At 39.7% G+C, this 22,680-nt stretch overlaps 1 protein-coding gene across 2 annotated transcripts; it reads left to right on the plus strand.

The window, feature by feature from the left end:
• Positions 1 to 1,615: 1,615 nt before the first annotated feature.
• Positions 1,616 to 21,898, plus strand: FAM111B (FAM111 trypsin like peptidase B). 2 transcript variants are annotated; one of them, XM_003826371.6, is made up of 4 exons: positions 1,616 to 1,767; positions 3,139 to 3,183; positions 4,011 to 4,177; positions 18,659 to 21,898. In XM_003826371.6, the coding sequence occupies exons 3-4, from the start codon at positions 4,097 to 4,099 to the stop codon at positions 20,780 to 20,782; spliced, it is 2,205 nt and encodes a 734-aa protein (XP_003826419.4). In that variant the 5' UTR covers positions 1,616 to 1,767; positions 3,139 to 3,183; positions 4,011 to 4,096; the 3' UTR covers positions 20,783 to 21,898. The 2 variants fall into 2 exon arrangements, with proteins under 2 accessions (XP_003826419.4, XP_034788563.3); XM_034932672.3 differs by lacking the exon at positions 4,011 to 4,177 and having other exon boundaries at positions 1,656 to 1,767.
• Positions 21,899 to 22,680: the final 782 nt, after the last annotated feature.

Here is a 22,680-nt window from a genome sequence, read left to right on the forward strand (position 1 = left end):
AGGGTATATTACCCCCCTGCTTCAAATCCTCCATTTAAAATAAATTTCACATTTATAGCAAAATCCAGACTTCTTCATGTGGCCCACCAGGGGCTTTATGCTAATGGCATGTGCAGATGCTCCTCCCTGAGGAGCGCCTTTTACCAGGGCAAATTCTCTATCTCCAATGATGTCAGGCAATTTCGACAACACCATTCTCTACCATCTCTTGCTTTTCATAGATTTGTTTCCTCCAGATTCTACAAAAAAAGAAGATCAAGTCTCCTTGTGCAATGATTTACTCTCTGATGTATATTGGTGCCAGGCACGTGTACTGCTTTCAGATGATTCAAGAATAACAGCGATTTAAGAAAGCTGTCGTTAAGTTTTCTCTTCTCTTTGTCTGTATGACATAATTTTTACAATTATACTTCCAAAGTTTGCTCTTTCCGAACACCTCAAGACCTGTGTAATTTAAGCAGTGATTTTAGGGGTCTCTGTATATTTTACATTAATTTCAGAAACATGCTCATGATTATTCCACCAAAACTATCAACTGTTACATAAACATCTGTCCTTCTATGAGTTACAAAATAATTGTCACCATCCCCACTTAATCAACCATCTTCTCTCCTTCTTTGAGCAACTTCTGAAAAATAATACCCAATACTGATGGCATCTCATTCTATTCAGCTTCTCAGACAGTAGGACGTTCTTTTCTTAAACAGTAAGATGTTTTCTCAAGCCCCATGCAAAGCACTTCTTTGATATCAGTTTGGGGAGGTCGAACTCCGGAGTCTTCATCCAAAGGGTAAAGTACCGCACTCAGTAATGCGCGTCCTGGCAACGAGGCCTAAGCAGTGCTGGCCACTTCCTCCTCCAGGCTGGCATTGTCTGTGTTCGCCAGCCCCGCCGCGAAGTTAGCTCATTTGTGATCAGGCCAAGTCCCTTTAGACTTCACGCAGACGCGGGTGCAGCCTGCTCTGGGACTTGAAGTCCGCTGGAGCCTGGGCCTCTGCATTATCCGGGTGGAGCTCTCTCTGCTGCTGCCGCCAAAGGATCCCGCCTGGATGCTCATCCCGCCACCGTCGCCCACCCCGCCGCTGCAGAAAGGCAGCAACTGCCACACACCTAAGCAACTTGGCGGGCTATTCGCCCTGCAGCTCCCGCCAGCGCACTGCTCCCGCCAGCGCGCTGGCAATCAAAAGTCGGAGAAAGCGCGAAACCTCCAGGCACCTCCCACTCCGCCCAGCTACCGTGCAGCTCCTCCCTAGCCTCCACTGGGAGACAGGGGACGCCCATGAGCGGGAAAGAGCAGGACAGTGATTGCTTAGTTTATCCTGGGACGCGGGAACTGGCCGTGGACTGAGTGGTGCCGGGGAGGGGATCACTGAGACCGGGAAGGGTCATCCAGACAAATAGGGAGGGTGGGCGGGTTGGCGCGCAGTCCCCTCGGCCCGGCCTTCAGACCCACCTGCGCGCGCACAGGCGTGCGCGCTCATCCGGTCCTTCCCTTCAATCACTGTCTGGAGTGATGATAATTGGCTTCCAAAGTGGATGAGGGATGAGTCATTTACATCCAATGAGAGAAAAACAGCCTCCAGAGACTCTTCGTCCATTGGCCAGCGAGAGTGTCAGTTCCCAGGCTCCTGCCGCGCACGGGCGAGCCCTTCTAGGCGGGAAAAGTTCAGCTGAGAGATATAAAAGAGCAGTCTTTCCAGCACCTGCGAATCCAGAGCGGCGGGCACTGACGGGCACTTGCACCGTGTGGACAGACTCTCCGGTTCTGTGAGTGGTTTTTCTTTTCCCGGGTCGGACCTGGAGTTCTTAGGGGGATGGCTGACAAGGGCAGTAGGCAGAAGGACCTCAGCCCAAAGTCAAGGGGGTTTTGGATGGGGAGCTGGGCAGCCGCCCGTTGTAATTCCCTTCCCCCTGTCTCAGCTTCAAAGGCCAAGAGTTGTACTCCTGAAGAGATACTTAGAGATCATCTGGGTGTTCCTGAATCTCGAGAGGGTCGTTTGACCCTGGTGGGTCCTTTCCCTGCCCGGTGCCGTTCGCGCCCATAGAAGGAGACCAGGTTCGGTTAAGCAGAGCAGAAACTATTCACTGATCAAGGAATGGAGTAGGAGAGCTCCTGCTCAAAGTGCCTGGAGTGTAGTGTGAGGGTGCTTCTTAAGGTCTTTTAGGGCACGTAGTTGGAAAGCAAGGATTTCTGGAAAGAGATGGGGCTTTCCAGAAACAGCTGAATGTGGCAGTCTCCTATTTTCTGTTGCCACCCAACACTACATGTGCCTAGCAAGCTGCGTTTCTCCCCGAGGCACAGATTGAGGTATGGTAATTAGCAAGGATTCAGGTTAGGGTAGCGCTTCTAAGTTCGTTTCCCATCTTGTAGTACGGTGGTTACTGACATCCAGTCTCTGTTTCTGTAAGCAAGCACAGCTTCAAGCACAGGTTACCTTCACAGGTTCTGGGGCTTTAGGAAAGCATTGAGGTCATCCTGCGGTGACAGAGGCAGCTGTTCAAAGAACTTGGTGCGCCTTTGAGGCGGGGGTTGTGGAGTGAGGCAGGTAAAAATGCAGATTCCATAGCCACACCCCGACATACTGAATCAGAGTCTGTGAGGGTGGGATCTGGAATCCTTTTTAAAAAGCTCAGAGGAACCAATTCACACTAACAATAAAAGTTTCATCTGAGCCAAAGTCCTTAATCTAGAAATGAGGAAATGGGGATCCCTAAAAGGGTTACAGGGAGAGGGTTGGTGGAAAGTTAGACTATGACAGTTTTAGGGTGGTTCTTTCCTGGCCTTGGGAAGTTTTCTCAGCTGCTGCTCTGATCAGTACACAGCTGAATGCTTTAGGGGAACCCTCTTCATATATCCAGAGTTCCCTCTCTGTGCAGGTCTCCCACCATGTCTTTGGCCTGTGACCTCTTGTCACCTTGGTCTCTCAGCTTTGTCTCCTTAAATCTGGAATTCCTACTGGTTTTGTCTTGCTGCCCTTCCTTGCCACACTGGCCTGGAATTCCTCAAGGTAGTCTGCTAAAGTGGATTATAGGATACATTTCAATTGTCACTGTCCTTAATTGCATAATGTCCAGTTCCTTGCAAACCATTGTTTCATATGTTTTGCTCTTTTTTGTTTTGTTCTGTTTTCATACTAGGGGGAAATCCAGTCCCTGTTACTCCATTTTGGCCAGAAATTCAAGGTAATGACTTTTAATGTTTCTGACTACTAGTTCTATCTTCTCTCTCACTTCTGGACCTCTCTCTATTCACTGATATTTCTAGTCATTATGGGTCATATTTATCCACTTTTTAAGTGCCTGCTGATTTTTTTATTAGATATCAAGCTTTGTTAATTTCACAACTTTGGGTGCCAGAAATTTTTACATTCCTATCAATATTCTTGAGCTTTGTTCTAGTATGTTGATATTTTACATGGAAACCATTTTATACTTTCAAAGCTTGCTTTTATTTATTAGGTGGGAGCAGAACTAGGGCTAATTTTGTCCTACTGCGGAAGAAATACCTTTCAGAGTAGTCTCCCTGATACTTCATGAATTATGAAGTTTTCTAGTCGGATTTTTGGGAATTGAAATTATACACAGTCCTGTATGAGCCTCAGAAATTGTTACATCTGCTTCTTTGGGGTACTTCTTTTCCTGTTCCTTTTCAACAGTTTCGTTCCACTCATGCATTGACCAAGCTGAAATCTCAAGGGATACCCACTGCAGATCTCTGATACTGTGTGCTCCTGTGGCTGTCTTCTCCCTAGTACTCTGTCGTACAAGCTCCAGTCATCTTGGCCTCCCAAAACTCCCTGCTTGTCTTCTCAACTCAGGGAAACTGCTAGACTCTGCCTGTTTCTCCTTCCTAAGATATGCCTTGGAAACTCCATACAGTAAGCTAAATAGCCATAGGGCTTACCTCATATGATTTTCTTCTCAGATATCAGAGATGAGGTCCCACACCACCTGATCTCCAGTGTTTGAAAGTGGTTATTTCATAGATCTTGTTTTTTTGGTTTTTTTAGACATTTCAGGTGGCAGAATAAATTCAATCCTTGTTTCTCCATCTTATCGAGTAGTAGAAGTTAGTTACATTCTCTTTGAACTCATCATGAATTCCATGAAGACTGAAGAAAACAAGTCATTTAGCGCTATGGAAGATGACCAGAGGACTAGACCTGAAGTTTCAAAGGTATATCTACTTTTTTACAACTCCTCAGAGGAGTGATAGTCTAACTATAGTGCCATATGAGGTTCTTGGAGATAAGTTCTTAAACAATGGTCGTTATAAGCCCTTCTCTTAGGTAGTTTAAAATATATTTGGGGAGCTCATACACATAAGTGCTTGTGGAAAGCAAAATGATAGGTTATGAGTTAACAATGCTAAACGTATGTTAAGACAACAAGATGACTAACAAACAATATAGACACTTAAAGTCTTGGAAAGTGTAGACAGGCAAAAATAATTAGCTAATGTTTTCTGAGGAAACACTGTGTGCCTAGAATTGTGTCCCATCATATGTATTATCTCATTTAACACTTAATAGAACTATGCAGTAGGTATTATTATCATACTTATTTTATAAAAGAAGAAACTGAATCTCAACTTGCTTATAGTTGCAGAAGTAATGGACTTCAGAGCAAGGATTTAAACCTAGTCCATCAGACTGCAGAGAATGGTTTTTGACCCACACTATTTTGCTCAAAATATGCAAAATGATAATACAAAATTGAGACATAAACAAGTGATTTTAGAGTACAGAGAGAAGAATGCTTAATTCAGACTTAGGAAACTACAGCAGCGTCATATGAGAAATGATTTATTAATGAATAATAAATCTAAAATTGTCAAACTCATAGGTGTCGAAGTGGTTGTTGGGCTGGGAATAGAGAAAAATGGAGGTATTAGTCAAGGGGTACAAAGTTTCCTTATACAAGGTGAATAAGTTCTAGGGATCTGTACAGCATGGGTGCCTATAGTTAATAACACTGTTGTATACTCAAGTTCTTGCTAAAATGATAGATCTTATGTTAAGTGTTCTAATTACAAAAATAATAAGAGGGCAGGAAGAGACTTTGGGAGGTGATAGATAGGTTGATGGCATAGATTGTGGTGATAATGTATCTCCATACTCATCAAGTTGTATACATTAATTATGTACATTAATTATGCATTTTGTATGTCTAAAACTAAGTTATTTTTTAAAAAGAATGAATAACATTTCACTAGTGTATCAAGGATGAAGGAATGGCCTAAGTAAAGTCATGTACACAGGAAAACATATTTGGGGAACAGGATAGCTGCATTTGATGCTTTATAAGGAGAATTCAAGAATATGGTAGGCAAATACTGTTTTCTATACTGGTAAGGTAGTATGGTGCCAAGATCACAGTAGGCTTTATATCAATAAGAGCTTTCCACATTTCCAGTAAAAATATTTTCTAATTGTGAAACAATAAAATGGATTCACTGGTTCACATGAGTGGACATTCCAGAATTCAGCTGAGCTCTTAATTCAGTGGTATACAGTTTCTTTAAGGACTTGTTTGTGTGTTCAGTCTCTGTATTCTGCTTTTCATGTTATCCCCTGGCTGGCTTTCTGCATAGTGACAAATAGAGCTGCAGTAATATCAGATGCTTTACTCTCCCTATAATGAGTCTATCCTGGTTTCCTGAGGAAACTTCTCTTTGCCATCTAATTGTCCCAACTTAAGTAGCTCACCCATTTCAACACAAAACCTTGTGACTGAGAGGGCACATATAGATATTCTTAAGCTGTCATGAATTCATTTCCATACGTGTATGGCTCCTAAAAAGTGTGAGAGAGGTAGAATAGCTTTCTGGAAAATAGCTGCAGTATCTTTTTTTTCTTTGAATTCCATGTGTAGGTTTTTGGATTTCCTTCTGTAAATAAAGGAGATGTGTTTACAGACTTTATCTTTGTATTGCTTAGGAGGAGTTATTCAATTCACTTAAGACTTTGTTAAGTTAAATATTAATGTTAAAATGATTAGGGCTATTTCGTTCAAGACAATTGCCACTAATCACATGTGATTATTTAAATTTAAATTCAACTTAACTAAAATCAAATAATGAAAAAGGTCAATAGTACAAATTCTCAGTTATATCACGTGTCAAGTACTTTAGAACCACATGTGGCTGTGGAATTAGACAGTGCAGATGTAGAACATTTCCGTCACTGCAGACATTCTATTGGGCAGTACTAGTCTAGGGCATCCAATTATAGAACAGAACTAGAGTATAAAACTGCCAAACTGTTCGTCTAGAAAATAGAATGAGAGGGAAAAATCAAAGTAAAGGAGGCAACAAAGCAAGGGAATATAAATTCAGAAAAAGTGGCAAAAGTAGAAGATACAAAAAAAGATGATAGAAATGAACACAAAAACCCCCACACCCAATTAATTGTCTTACAGATTATTTGAAAGGCTTTAACTTTTATTGTTTCCTTTAAATTTATGTATTTCATATACAGTAAAATTCAGTCTTTTTGGTATACAGTTGAATGGCTTATAACAAATGCCTGCAGTAATGTAACCATGACCAAAATCCAGAAGCAAAGCAATTCCATCACCCTAAATAATTTCTTGTGTGGTTCCATCACTCTGTATAATTTCCTGTTCTCCCCACTTGTCCCCTATTCATCCCAGTCCCTGGCAACCACTAATCTGTTCATTACTCTAGTGTTAACTTTTCCAGAACATCATATAAATGGAACATACACTGAATCATACCCTTTGAGTCTGGCTTCTTTCACTTAGAACATTCCATTTAAGATTTATGAGTGTTGCATGCATTGATAGGTTTTTTCTTTTTATTGATGAGTAGCATTCCACTGTGTGAATGTATCAAAATCTGTTTATCCATTCACTCCCTTAAGAACATTTGAATTGTTTCCAGTTTGGGGACTTTGTATATAAAGCTGTTGTGAACATTTGCCTGCAGGTTTTTGTATGAAGATTAGTTTTCATTTCTCTTGGATTCACCTAGCAGTGGAATTGCTGTCATGGAAAGTGTATGACATAACTTTAATTTTATAAGAAATTATCAAAATGTTTACAAAATGGCTGTATGATTTCTCATCCTCGTTACCAATGTGTGAGAGTTCCAGTTGTTTCATATTCTTGTCAACACAAAGTTTTTCTGATTTATTCATTCTCATAGGTATGTAATGGCATCGTTTTGTGGTATTAATTTGTATTTCACTAATGACTCATGATTTGAGCATCTTTTCATGTGTTTATATCATCCACATATCTTTGGTGAAGTGTCTATTAAAATATTTTTCCCATTTTATACTTGTTAGTTATTGCTGAGTTTTGAGAGGGCTTTACATATTTTGGAAACAAGTCCTTTGTCATATTGCTTTTCTCATAATATTTGTGATAATTCCTGATATTTTATCTCTGTGTGGCTTGTCTTTTCAACCTCTTAGTCCTGTTTCGGGAGGGAAAAGTTTTCAACTTTGATGAAGTCCACTTTCTCTATATTTCTCTTTGTGGATCATGCTTTTGCTTTTACATCAGAGAACTGTGCTAAATCTAAGATCACAAAACATTTCTAGTTTTCTTCCAGAGTTTTGTAGTTTTAGGTTTAGTCTGCAATTGATTTTAAGTTTTATTTATTTTTTTGTATGGTGCAATATCTGGATCAAAGTTTGTGTGTTTGTGTAAATTGTGTGTTAATTGTGTAAAAAAATTAACACAATTGTGGATGATTAGCATCTTAACCATGTTGAGTCTTCCAATCTTGAACAAGATATATTCTCCATTTATTTTGGTCTTGTTTAATTTCTTTTGCTGTGGGGTACCTGGGAGATAGGCAAACCTGGTGGATGAAGGCAGAGCAGGGAGTGGGTGATTGAAGGGGCAATGTGACTGGTGCATTATTCTCTCCGAGGCCACCAGACAAGGTGAGAACTAGAAAGATCAGAAGTACAAGGCACAAGTGACAGAGGTTAGTCATCCTGACATCATGCAGCTTTAAGATTGTCCAGAGAACTGTGAGTGGCTGCTATTACCTCTGGGTCTCTGGAGTATGTCTTGCCCCTTTGACGAGAAACCCTTGCTTCCTCCACCCTACATAAACTCCTCAAAAGAGAAACCTCTAGCACTGGAATCTCCCTCCCCAGACAAAAGCTCTGCACAGATGGAGTCATGTCTCTATCAGCGTCCCCCAGACTTAGAGTCCCCTGGAAACTGGATGGTCAAGATCATAAGTTATTGGGATTTATGTATGCCAGATGCAACAGTCTGCCGGGCACATTAGACACATCTTATGGGAGTCTCACCACACCTAGAGGGAAATGTTTTCCAATTTGACAGAAAACAGAGGGGAGGCATTTGTTCAGAATGCATTTGAAGCCTGGCCCCTCGGCAAACTTTACTGACCAGCTTCTACTTTAGGGACTAGGCATGTGAAAGAAGGACAGAGTCCCAGCTCTTGTGAACCTTACATTTTAAAGAGTGAAAGAGATTATCCAGGAAACAGACAAATAGAAAGTTTCCGCTAGTGGATCAAGAACATACAAAGGTAACAGAAAGTGGCAAGTGTGTGCCTTGGAGTGCTGCTCTGGCTAGGGAAGTCAAGAGGCCTCTGAAGTGGCCCTGAAGACACCCAAGGGAAGGCCAGACAGAATGGTGAATGCACAAGCCCTGAGAATGGCTAGGGCTTCCTGTCCAGGGCCTGAGTGATCACTGTAGCTGGGACCAAGGGGAGAGGAGCTGAGCAGCAGAAGGTGGGGCAGAGGGAGGGGTGGACAGGGGCCAGAACACTCTAGCCCCATGGGCCTTGGAAAAGAGGGGATGGGAAGATGCTTGAAGGGATAGAAGAGTTGAGAGTGGAGGCTATTCCAAAAACATCCAGGCTAAAGAGGAGGGGGCCTGCAGTGGCCTGAGACTGGGAGCTGAAGGGGCAGAGAGGAGGGGATGGAGTGGATGAGAGGTGTGAAGGAAAAGAGAGATGGAGAATGTAGGGCTTAAACTGTGGAGGCCAGAGAGGGAGCAGAAATGACAAGTAGGTTTTGACCCTAAAACCCAAGCACCTTAGCACTGACAGGAACTTCACCTTTTTCTTCCTTGTCGCTAATTGGCCAGGACAGTGGTGAGTACATAGTAGATATTCATTCAATCACTTTGATCATTTATTCAATGAACATTTCTTGCAAACCTACGTGCCTGGTACGTCACAGGTACCAAGGATATACCAGTGAATACAGTGATATCCTTGTTCTCTTGGAGCTGACACTGTAGAGGGAGAAAGGAAAAATAAATTGTGTGTGTTTGTGTGTGTGCATGCACGTGTGTGTGTGTGTTTTGATATGGGCAGAAGGGAAAAGAGAATGGCGGAGGCTGTTTTGGAAGTGATGATAATTGGCTTCTCTGATAAGGTGATATCAGAGACCTGAAAGGAGTGAGGAGGTGAGTCCTAGATGGAAATATCTAGAGGAACAACATTGAAGATAGAGAAAGCAGCAAGTACAAAGGTTCAGAGATGGGAGGGTGCTTGTTGACTGACCAATAGGTCTAGTGCTTGTTGACTCACTAATCAGTACCTGTGTCCCTTCCATTAGACTTGGAATTCTCTAAGGAACGTGCCTGGGTTTTCCTCATCAGACAAGAGGGGTCAGAGAAGTGGGATGGGGGCCACTTTCTCTCTTTCTTTATGCTATTCTTTCCCCAATCCTGGCCAGGCTTAGAAGTAGGGGCCAGGGAAAGACAAGGGTTGAGTCTGTTACAATCTGGAGAAAAGTTACAGAAAGTCAAGGAATAGGAAGGTTCTGTACTGTTCCAGAACCCACTACTCATATCCATGCTGTTTCTGCTTTTAACACCTGCAGGTCCCACCCTGTCATCCAGTTCCCCATCTTTGCCACTGTTGTGGCATCCATCACACTAAAACACCCAGTTTCTTGTGTTACCAGCCACAAGTTTTTAGTCTCCCATGCAACAGAAATTGACACAAGGCCAAGTGAGTTTCCCAGACAAGGCTTTATTAGGGGCTTATTCTTGAATACAAGGGAGACAGCACTGGAGTGAGAGTTCTCCAGATGGCTCCCCAAGGAGAGGTCTTTTTGCTGTTTTAAACATGGTGACATGAAAAGCATGATGTGTGCTAATATCATTGCATGTGTTGGGTGGAGTGTAGAGTGTGCAGGCCCAGTGAGATATCATGTTAGTACTTACATCACATGATCAAAAAATGGTGGATAAGCCCCTCCCTGGGTGGGGATTTTCACATTATAATGAGGCAAGCAATGAGGTAAAGTCCTGTGTGCATGCAAGCGATAGTTAACTCCCTTGAATGAGATTTATGGTAGAATGCTTCTTATCTTAGTTTCTTTAAGGTCTTACAGCCAGTGAGGATGGCACCAGTGGAGGTGCAAGTTCTGGTAGTCAGCGGGTGTGGAAAAATGCATTATTGGTGGTGGAGGCAGAGTCCCATCCCTACTCTGTTTCACTTGGATATTTACCTCCCGGTGCATTATCTGCCTCTTTGGCTATCTTGACAGGGGTTGGGCATAATCTCACTCTGGGAATGCTGTGAATGTGGTCAATTCCTGCTCTGCCCCAAGGCCTCGAGACTGAGAAGGTACATAGAAGACTCCAGAATCTTAGAATCTCTACTCAGATTCCACCTAGACTCTTGCTTGTGCCCTGGGCCTTAGTCACTTCCTCCTTATTATTCCTCAGTCATTTCTGCTTCTCTAGCTAACTTGCTGACAGAACATGTTGCTCTAAATTCTGCTGATTCAAAACTCTTTTATTCTTACCAACAAAGAGTAACAGGCATCTCCAAATATGCCTGACCACACATGAACTCTTACAAGGCATACAGTGAGTGCAGATTACCCAATCCAATAATTTATTCTAATTTTAATTCTAGACACTCCCCTCCTGGTAAGGTGAAATGCTGTGTCCCAAAGGCCCTTTCCACAGAGCATTCTAGGGCTCAGTGAAGGGACATTCAAAAGAGCCAGGTCCTCCTTTTCCATGTGAGCCCCTCTTCTGGAGCCCAGAGCTATAGAGGGAAGAGTGACTGGCTTCTAGGACTCTTAACTGAGGAGAAGGCAGTTGAGGGCCATCAAGGAAAGGCCTCAGAGTAGACAGGAGCTAAGGTAGCTAGGCCTGGTCAGCTGTCCTTTGCCTTAAGTCAGGGGTTCTCAAAGCCTGGACCCTAGGATGGCAGAATCAACACAAACTGCAGCCTCAACCCAGATATATTAAGTCAGATCCTCTGGGTTAGGGCTCAGCAATCTGTGTTTCAAGAAACCCCCAGGTGATTCTGATGCAGAATGGTGGCAAGAACTCAGACCCAGACTGGGACTGTCAGGCAGGTGGAGTCCTGGCTCTCCAGTAGACTCTGAACGTGAGAGGTCATGGGCAAAGCCCTTCTGGACCTGGGCATCCCTTTCTCCATTTGACAAGCCCCAGGATTTTTACCAGGTCTCTGAGGCAGTGATAGAATCAGGTGAACATCTCAATGGGAGATGCACACACAATTGTAACCTTACCCCTTTCTCACTTAGAGGGAAAACAAACTACGTGCAGTTGCTTTGAATGTCTTTGGGTAAAGTCACAGGGGAGCTGCCTGCCCTCTGAATGAGCCAGATATTTCATTTACCCTATTTAGTTAGAGATCTTGCTATACCTTAAGCAGAAAACCCACCATCACTACCACATACTTTCCCACAACCTTGGAAAGGAAGAGACATGTTTGAGTTGGAATTTGCTATCCCTAGACCCTCCTTCCACTTCCACTCTTTTTTGGCATGGGGACTTTTCTGTACTGCCTCCTTAGGAACTCAGGTCCCATCAAAATGTGGAAAGAACAATTACATTTGTTTCACACATTTGCTTTTTTGATAGTTTCTGAGGAGAGTAGGAGGAGGGCAGGTTTTTCAAGCCTCCTTTAGGGATGCAAGTATGATTACCCCAAAAGGTTCCACCCCCTTCACACGTATCAAGGGTCCCCATAAGAGCCTGGCCTTTCACATATATTATCTCACTTACCAAGCACAGCTCAGAGATGTTAAACAAGTAGCCCAAGGTCACACAGTGGGTGGTACATGTAGCAGAGCCTGGATGTGTGCTTCCTCCCTCTGGACCCTACCACCTCCCTCAGAGGTTTCACAGGGCAAGCTGGGACTGGCACTGAATCCTCAGGCCACTTAGTACCCTGTCATGGCCCTCAAGGAATCCGCACCCCAGGCAAAGCCTTCTTCTGAGGTTTGGGAGTGAGAGAGTGACTCCCCAATCTTCCTCCTGTTACCAGTGGAGGGTCTTGACTAAAAGTTGTCCTGGTTCCTGGCATTTTAAAGAAAAACTTAGTAAAAACATACAAACAAAGCAGCAAAAGAAAGAAGCAACGAAAGCATAGATTTATTGAAGTGAAAGTACACTCCACAGAGTGGGAGCAGGCTTGAGCAAGGGGCTCAAGAGCACTGGTTGCAGAATTTTCTGGGATTTAAATACCCTCTAGAGGTTTCTCATTGGTTAATTTGTTTACACCCTATGTAAATGAAGTAGTGGCCCACAACCAGTTTCACTGGTTGCGGGAGAGGACCAACTAGAGGTACGTTCCATGTTTCATCTGCAATGCAGTGGAAAGCGGGAGTTGGGGGCATAATTTGCAAAAGGAGGAGCCTCTGATCCTTTTGTTACTTGACTGTGGAGAGGTGGAATTTTCCTTTTGATTCAGTTCCAGGAAGTGAGTGTGAATCATCCTTAGGTTCCCTGCCTCCAGGTCCTGTTCTTCTGCCTCACTCCTTCAGACCTGGGGCATCCCTCTTCTTGCCAGCCTGCTCCTCCCCTTGGTTCCAAGGGGGCTCCTGAAGGCTGCATTTGATCACTCAGCAGAACCTGAAGTGGGGAAGGCAGCCAGGTCTTGTTTAATTTCCTACAATATATTTTAGGACAAAAGTCTTGCATATCTTGTCAGAGTTTTCTTCATAGATTACCTGTCATCTGTGAATTAAGATAATTTTACTAATTTCTTTCTGATCCAGATGCCTTTTATTTCTTTCTGTTTTTTATTGCACTGGCTAAAACTTCCATCACAATGGTGAAGAGATTCTGCCAGAGCAAACATTCTTGTGTTTTTTCTAGTCTTGGGAATGCATTCAATCCTACACAATTAAGTATGATGTTACCTGTAAGTTTTTCATAACTGTTCTTCATGAGATTGAAGAAGTTTCCTTTTATTCCTAGGTTGCTGATATTATTAGAAATAGATGTCAGGCTTACCAAATGCTTTCTCTATGTCTGTTGAGATGATTCTGTGTATATATAGAAATTTTAATTATTCTAATTGGCTTATTACAGTGATATATTTTTCAAAATTAAACCAACCTTGCATTCCTGGTATTTACCTATTAGTTCTTGCATTTATGTTTATATTGGTCTGTAGTTTTCTTTTATTGTAATGTTTTGCCTGTATATTACAGAGCTAATATATCCCTATTGCTGAGGCAATGTTCTTTTTAGTATTGTACTCAATGCCTCACGAATTATGATGTTTTCCCTATGTCTGGTGGGAACAGCAACTATTCCCAGCCCTGTAAGATCTCCAGGGATTGTTCCTTCTAATCTTTTTGGGTAGCTGATTTCCCTGACTTAGGTGATTTCCTCACATGCATGTGCGGATCACTAGTCATCTGAAGACTTAATGGGGACCCTCTCTGTACAGTCCTCTCATGCCCTTTGAAAGCTAAACCCATTGGCTTCCCAGAACTTGGTTCCTTTTCCTCAACTCAGTTGCTACTGAGCTTTGCCTGGATTATTTTCCCTGCACCATGGCCTAGAACCTCTTTTCAGGCAGTAAGCTGGGGCAGTCATAGAGTTTGCATCATTGTTTTTCTGTTTCTCAGGTGTCACTGTCCTTCTTTGACTAATGCTCAATGTCTTAGAAACCATTTTGTATATTTTGTCCATTTCTCCAGGATTTTCAGGCAGGAGTGTAAATTAGTTCTATGTTATTCCATGGTGGCCAAAGTAGAAGCTCAGGATGCTGCTTTTTTTTATTTTTCCAAAGGCTTTAGTTTTAATTAGTGGAAATAATGGGTTATAATGGGCTTACTTTATCTTGGCTGCCCCTATTACTATCAAATACATAAATATAAACATACCAGAAGTTTTCTTAGCCAGATTAAGAGCATCTTCAAAAATCTCACAGGGAACATCATGTTAAATAATGAATCATTATAAGTATTTCCCTTATAATGAGGGAGAATAGAGGAGTGCTCACTATTACTGCCTTTATTTAGCTGGTAAATAAAATTTAATTTAGCCAATGCAGTGTGATAAGAAAAAATAGTAAAATATAATATTTGAGGATTGAAAAGAAGGGAACAAAGCATATTCATGAAATATCCACAGATGGTATCATATCTATTTTTGAAACAAAAAATATTTATAGATAAAATATTAGAATGATTGTAAAGTAGCATATTGGCTAGGGGTAAGGTTGATATTTACAAAACAAGGGATTTAGCTTAGTCAGCAATATCAGAAAATGTAATCATCAAAAATTATTTTATAATGCCTAGAAAAATATTATTTACCTGGGAATAAATGTAAAAATTATTTGTTAACCATTTATGGAGAAAATTATTTTGCTGAAGGCATGAAAATGAGACATAAATCAATGTCAAGATATACTAATGAGTAGAAAAGTTCAAAATTAAGACAATATTTCATGAATATACAGAAAAATATACCATTGGAATAGAACAGAGAGAGTAGAGACAGACTCACAAATTTCAAGATGTGACAATATCTTTGTATTAGTTTGTGCTATGGTGTGAATCTTTGCATCCCCCACAATTCATATGTTTAAATCCTAATCTCCAAGGTGATGGCATTAAGAGATGGGGCTTTGATGGGTGATTAGATAATGAGGGCTCTACATAATGTATTTTCTTAGAAAAGTCCAGACTATGTAGTCTCTTAGGGGTAATAAAGTACCACTGACTGTTTGGCTTAAACAACAGAAATGCATTGTCTCATGATTCTGGAGGTTCAAAGTACAAGGTCAAGATGTCAGCAGAGTTTGTGACCTGTTAGGGCTGTGAGGGAAAGATCTGTTCCAGGACTCTCTCCTTAGCTTGTAGTTGGCCATGTTTTTCCTATGGCTGTTTACCTCATCTTCCCTCTGTGTATGTCTGTCTCTATGTCTATATTTCCACCTTTTCTAAGGATATCAAGGGTATTGGATTAGGGGCCCATCCTACTGCAGTGTGACCTCATTTTTAACTAAGTATATCAACAAGAACTGCATATCGAAATAAGTATCACATTTTGAGGTACTAGGGATTAGGACTATAACGTGAATTTTGAGGGGACACAGTTCAACCCATAACAATCTTATGTGGCAAAACTGACAGTACAGATCAGTGGAGAAAGAATGAACAATTCAGTCAGCATCGCTGGAGTAATTAGTTATCCACATGCAAAAAATAAAAAGTGATACCTACTTGAAGCTATATACAAAAAATAATTCCAGATTAAAAACTTGAATGGTAAAAGCAACCTTTACAATTTTTTGAAAAAAAAAAAAAAACAATTATCCTGTGAAAGGTGTTCTAATGGTATAAAAAGATTAATAAACTTGACAACATTAAAATTAACTCCTTTATGACACCTGAGAATGAAAAATCAAGAAGAAATTCAGAATAGATGTTTAACACATATGATGAATAAACAATTTGTGTCTACAATATTTAAAATACTCCTAGAATCAATAATAAAAAGAAAAATAATCCAGTATAAAAATGAACAAAAGACATAAACAAGCATTTTAGAGACTGAAGTGTGAAAAAGGGTTCAATTTCATTAGTAATTAGGAAACTACTGTTTAAACCCTCAGTAAGATGCTATTTCACACCCACAAGATTGGTAAACATTAAAATATGGATAACACCAAGCTTTGATAAAGACATAGAATGATGAGAACTCTCATTTCTCATTGGTGCAAGTGCAAGGTGGTACAACCATTATGTTAAATAATATGGCAATATCTATTATAATAAAGATGATTACTCATTTTCTTTTTCTCATTGCTCTCCTACTGCCTCATGTCTTCAAATATTTATTGATAAAATCTATTTCTGAAGTTGAGCAATTCCACTTCTAAGTCTATACTTGAGAGACACCCTTGTAGATGTGCACCACGAAACATTTTGAGGATATTCATAGCAAAATTAGCCACTGCTTTTATTAGAAAAACCCCAGAAATAACAGAAATATTCACAAACAGTTTGTTTCTTCAGTTAATTCTCTCTAACTGTAAAAATGGATACAGAATTTCATCAACTAGAATGAACCTCAGAAAAGTAGTGCAGGCCGGGCGCAGTGGCTCACACCTGTAATCCCAGCACTTTGGGAGGCCGAGGCAGGTGGATCATGAGGTCGGGAGTTGAAGACCAGCCTGGCCAAGATGGTGAAACCCCGTCTCTACTAAAAATGCAAAAAATTAGCTGGGCATGGTGGCATGCACCTGTAATCCCAGCTACTCAGAAGGCTGAGGCAGAGAATTGCTTAAACCTAGGAAGTGGAGGTTGCAGTGAACCGAGATTGTGCCACTGCACTCCAGCCTGGGCGACAGAGCGAGACTCCATCTCAAAAAAATAAATAAATAAAATAAAATAAATAAGTAGTGCAAATCACAGAAGAACATATTCAGCTGGATCTGTTTATATAAAATCAAAACCAGCAAAATGAAACAGTGTACTATTTATACTTTTACTACATATGTATATGTCCCTAAATAAGTGTAAGACAATGATAATTTTAAAACAAATTCAGACTTAGTGGTTGTCCATGAGAATGAGAAAGGAAGATAAGATGAAGGAGGGACACACTGTATGCCTCTAATGATTCGTAGTGTGCTATTTCTTAGGTTGGGAAGAGATACATGGATGTTTAGTATATGAAATATAGGGTGTCATAAAATGTTTTTGCATGCATAATATGTTTTACAGTTTTTTAAAAACACAGTATATGAGAGATAAAGGAAGAAGCTGAGTACTATTCACAGGATACTAGCTTGAGTAGTCAAATGTGTAATGACACCATTATCAGATTCAAGAACACAGGAAGAGGGGCACAATTAAATTTTATGACTCTGGTTTTAAAGGGGCTAAGAGTGAAATGCCTCTGACATATCCAAGAGTAGATGTCAAAGAGGCAACAAAATATTAATATCTGGAGCTTAGATGAGAGGTCAGTGCTGCAGACATAGATTTGGGCAATAAGTATATGAAAACATGAGGTGATAGGAGAGCCCCAAGACGAAAAGGAAATCACTATTCCTAAGACCTAAGCTCATTCCATTGCACCTACCTACTAAATGATCCAAGCCGAGCTGTACCTCCTGATTTTACTCTCTCCAGGCTTATTCCTCTATTTATATAGACTAGATCCAATACTTCAGACTTCACAATGATTTCCTTCCAAGTTATGTTGACTCTTGTCATATAATATTTTTTACTTATGTTTTTCATTTCTGTTGCCATCAGATTCTCAATATCTTGTATCCTGGCCTACTACCAACTGATTGTATATGAGTATTTATATTTATTTATATATCCCATCCTATTATTTATCTGCCATTTTAATATATTTTCTTAGTGCTGTCAAAACCATTGACAGAACAGAAACTAAACAGATTTTTAATGGGAATCCTTGAAAGGTGATCTTTCAAATATCTAAAAGATAAGTAAGTCCACCTTTACTAGTAAGTGAATAAATGTACATTCTAAAAACAGTCAAATTAGACAGAATTTTATCTATCAATTGGCAAATATTTAAAATAGTAACACTCAAATCCTTTTAAGGAATCAACCATAGGATTGAGGTTGGTCTCCTTGAGCAGCTGGAGAGAAGAGATGGGGTGAGTTGATACAATTCTCTGGAAGGCAGTTAGGCAGGATATATGTTGCAAAATATGTTTACATCCTCAGTTGCGGTATTTCCACTCCTGGGAATATGACCTAGGGAAATACTCAGATGTGCACACAAAAATGTTATGTTTGTAGGAAGTTTTGTCATATTTAGAATAAGAATCTGGAAATAATCTAAATACTCAGCAATGAAAGGATGGATTACAAATTATTATACAGTGAAATATTCTGTAGCCCCTCAACTTGTGGTTTCAAAGTTTGCTTACTGCACAAAGTAGTGACACATTGCCTAGTGAAAAATAAAGTCACATGCATCATAGTATTTAAGAAACATAAGATTTATATCTGCATATGAAATAATAGAGGGCTGTTTCTGATCCATTTCAAGTTAGGTATAAGGTAGGAGTCCAACTCATTTCTTTGCATCTGGATATCCAGTTATTCTAGCCACATTTGTTACAAAGATGATATTTCCCCCATTAAATGGTCTTAGGACCCTTGTTGAAAATCAAAGTACTACTTTTAAGAATCAGAAAACAAAATCAAAGTATACAGAGAAAAAAAATTAAAAATTAAAATAAAGTGTAGAATGAGTATCTAAATTGATAGAATAGTGATTGATTTTTTCTCCATTATTCGTTAACCATTATATTATCCAATTTTTATTCATAATATCTATTAGTTCTATCATTAGAAAAATATAAAACATTATTAAAGGTGATTCTTGTTAACCTCTTTAATCTTTCCTTTTTAAGGATACTGTCATGAAGCAGACACATGCTGACACACCTGTTGATCATTGTCTATCTGGCATAAGAAAGTGTAGCAGCACCTTTAAGCTTAAAAGTGAAGTCAACAAGCATGAAACAGCCCTTGAAATGCAGAATCCAAATTTGAACAATAAAGAATGTTGTTTCACCTTTACGTTGAATGGAAACTCCAGAAAATTAGACCGTAGTGTGTTTACAGCATATGGTAAACCCAGCGAGAGTATCTACTCAGCCCTGAGTGCTAATGACTATTTCAGTGAAAGGATAAAGAATCAGTTTAATAAGAACATTATTGTTTATGAAGAAAAGACAATAGATGGACATATAAATTTAGGAATGCCTCTCAAGTGCCTGCCTAGTGATTCTCATTTTAAAATTACATTTGGTCAAAGAAAGAGTAGCAAAAAAGATGGACACATATTACGCCAATGTGAAAATCCGAACATGGAATGCATTCTTTTTCATGTTGTTGCTATAGGAAGGACAAGAAAGAAGATTGTTAAGATCAACGAACTTCATGAAAAAGGAAGTAAACTTTGTATTTATGCCTTGAAGGGTGAGACTATTGAAGGAGCCTTATGCAAGGATGGCCGTTTTCGGTCTGACATAGGTGAATTTGAATGGAAACTAAAGGAAGGTCATAAGAAAATTTATGGAAAACAGTCCATGGTGGATGAAGTATCTGGAAAAGTCTTAGAAATGGACATTTCAAAAAAAAAAGCATTACAACGGAAAGATAGCCTTAAAAAAATTAAACAGAATGAAAATGCCACTGATGAAATTAATCACCAGAGTCTGCTACAGTCTAAGAAAAAAGTCCACAAACCAAAGAAAGATGGAGAGACCAAAGATGTAGAACACAGCAGAGAGCAAATTCTCCCACCTCAGGATCTAAGCCATTATAGTAAAGATAAAACTCACCAGACAATTCCCAGGATTAGAAATTATTACTTTTGTAGTTTGCCCCGAAAATACAGGCAAATAAACTCACAAGTTAGACGGAGGCCGCATCTGGGTAGGCGGTATGCTATTAATCTGGATGTCCAAAAGGAGGCAATTAATCTCTTAAAGAATTATCAAACGTTGAATGAAGCCATAATGCATCAGTATCCGAATTTTAAAGAGGAGGCACAGTGGGTAAGAAAATATTTTCGGGAAGAACAAAAGAGAATGAATCTTTCACCAGCTAAGCAATTCAACATATATAAAAAGGACTTCGGAAAAATGACTGCAAATTCTGTTTCAGTTGCAACCTGCGAACAGCTTACATATTATAGCAAGTCAGTTGGGTTCATGCAATGGGACAATAATGGAAACACAGGCAATGCTACTTGCTTTGTCTTCAATGGTGGTTATATTTTCACCTGTCGACATGTTGTACATCTTATGGTGGGTAAAAACACACATCCAAGTTTGTGGCCAGATATAATTAGCAAATGTGCGAAGGTAACCTTCACTTATACAGAGTTCTGCCCTACTCCTGACAATTGGTTTTCCATTGAGCCATGGCTTAAAGTGTCCAATGAAAATCTAGATTATGCCATTTTAAAACTAAAAGAAAATGGAAATGCATTTCCTCCAGGACTATGGCGACAGATTTCTCCTCAACCATCTACTGGTTTGATTTATTTAATTGGTCATCCTGAAGGCCAGATCAAGAAAATAGATGGTTGTACTGTGATTCCTCTAAATGAACGATTGAAAAAATATCCAAACGATTGTCAAGATGGGTTGGTAGATCTCTATGATACCACCAGTAATGTATACTGTATGTTTACCCAAAGAAGTTTCCTATCAGAGGTTTGGAACACACACACGCTTAGTTATGATACTTGTTTCTCTGATGGGTCCTCAGGCTCCCCAGTGTTTAATGCATCTGGCAAATTGGTTGCTTTGCATACCTTTGGGCTTTTTTATCAACGAGGATTTAATGTGCATGCCCTTATTGAATTTGGTTATTCTATGGATTCTATTCTTTGTGATATTAAAAAGACAAATGAGAGCTTGTATAAATCATTAAATGATGAGAAACTTGAGACCTACGATGAAGAGAAAGGTAAACAAGAGTCATCACTTCAAGATCATCAGATTGAACCCATGGAATGTTAGAAAAGAGATTCTGTCTTCAAGAAAATATGCCAATAATTCCTGGCAAAGATTTCATGACAAAGACACTTAAAGCAATTGCAACAAAAGTGAAAATCGGCAAATGAGACCTAATTAAATCTTCTGCACAGCAAAAGAAACTATCAACAGGGTAAATACACAACCTACGGAATGGGAGAAAATATTTGCAAACTATGCATACAGCAAAGATCTAATATTCAGAATCCATTAGGAACTTAAATAGATTAACAAGCAAAAAAACAAGCAACCCCATTAAAAAGTGGGCAAAGGACATGAACAAACACTTTTCAAAAGAAGATGTACACATGGCCAACAAGGATATGAAAAAATACCTGATATCACTAATCATTAGAGAAATGCAAATCAAAAAAATGCCATCACACTAATCAGAATGGCTGTTATTAAAATGTCAAAAAATTACAGATGCAGAGAAAGGGGAATGCTTACACACTGCTAGTGGGAAAATAAATTAGTTCAGCCATTGTGGAAAGCAGTTTGGTGATTTCTAAAAGAACTTAAAACAGCTACCATTCAAGCCAGCAATCTCATGACTGGGTATATATCCAAAGGAATATAAATTGTTCTACCATAAAGACATGCACATATATGTTCACTGCAGCACTATTTACAATAGCAAAACATGAAATCAACCTAAATGCCCATCAATGGTAGACTGGATAAAGAAAATGTGACACATATACACCATAGCATACTACACAGCCATAAAAAAGTACAAGATCATGTGCTTTGCAGCAACATGGATGGAACTGAAGGTCATTATCCTAAGCAAACTAATGCAGGAACAGAAAGCCAAGTACCACATGTTCTCTCATAAGTGGAAGCTAAATATTGAGTACACATGGACACAAAGAAGAAAACAACAGATATGGGGCCTACTTGAGGGTGGAGGGTGGGAGGAGGGTGAAGACTGAAAAACTGCCTATGGGGTACTATGCTTATTACCTGGGTGATGAAATAATCTGAACACAAAACCCTGGTGACATGCAGTTTACCTATATAACAAAACTGCACATGGACTCTTAAACCTAAATAAAAGTTTATATATAATGCCAATAATTTAGAGTATTGGAGGCTGTTTCCTTTAATAAAATTTCCTACTTAGAAAACTTTTAGAGAATTATGTGGATGTGCAAAACATGTATTAGAGCTCAAATACTGATTTTGTTTATCTTGGCTTTTCCAAGCCTCACTTAAAGTGCTTAGCTCACTTTTACACTTAAACATAATTTGTTATTTGTTTTTCTAAATGCCTAGGGTGGTACACCTTCATTAATGGCAAGGTGGTTTTTGTTCTCTGCCTAACTAGATAGTGGTAAATACACTGTTAAATATGGAAAAAATATGTATAGTTCCTCTACAACCCAAAATTATTTGGTAAACATAATTTATTTCCTTCCATGCCACCTGTGACATCAACCTCCATTGCAAATGGCCATAGAAAATTCCAATTTTTCAGTTCTTTCTTCTAATTCAGCAATAGCTAACTCTTTGGCAGATGAGAAGAGTAGCTTGCTCAGTCTCCATCCCCATCCTCTTATGTTCAGAGTCTAGAAAGCTAGAAGCTACATATTTCAGACTAATTTGCAAGTAAGATTCTGAATACAAATGAGATTCCTCCAAATAGATACTATTTTTAAGACAAAAGTAAAGTGGGGGTCCTCTTTCTTCCACTCCATCTTTTGGGAAGCTGGGTCATCAAAAAGTGAGTGTCTAGAGATAGTAGTGCTGCTGACTACATTCGGTGTTAGTGTCTAGTCATCAGCTTCTTGGGTATCTACAAGTGGTTTCAGCAGTAGCAACAACCAGAAACTGTTGCAGTGTCCATTCACTTTGATGGAGTGCAGAGGTATTTCTGATGG

This window comes from Pan paniscus, chromosome 9 (assembly GCF_029289425.2).
Source record: "Pan paniscus chromosome 9, NHGRI_mPanPan1-v2.0_pri, whole genome shotgun sequence".
Lineage (NCBI taxonomy): Eukaryota > Metazoa > Chordata > Mammalia > Primates > Hominidae > Pan > Pan paniscus.

Bases quoted from the DNA above. Each gene is read 5' to 3' on its own strand.
- FAM111B (XM_003826371.6), top strand. From the start codon at position 4,097: ATGAATTCCATGAAGACTGAAGAAAACAAGTCATTTAGCGCTATGGAA. The intron at 4,178-18,658 runs GTATATCTACTT...TTCCTTTTTAAG, and splicing joins CTAGACCTGAAGTTTCAAAG to GATACTGTCATGAAGCAGAC.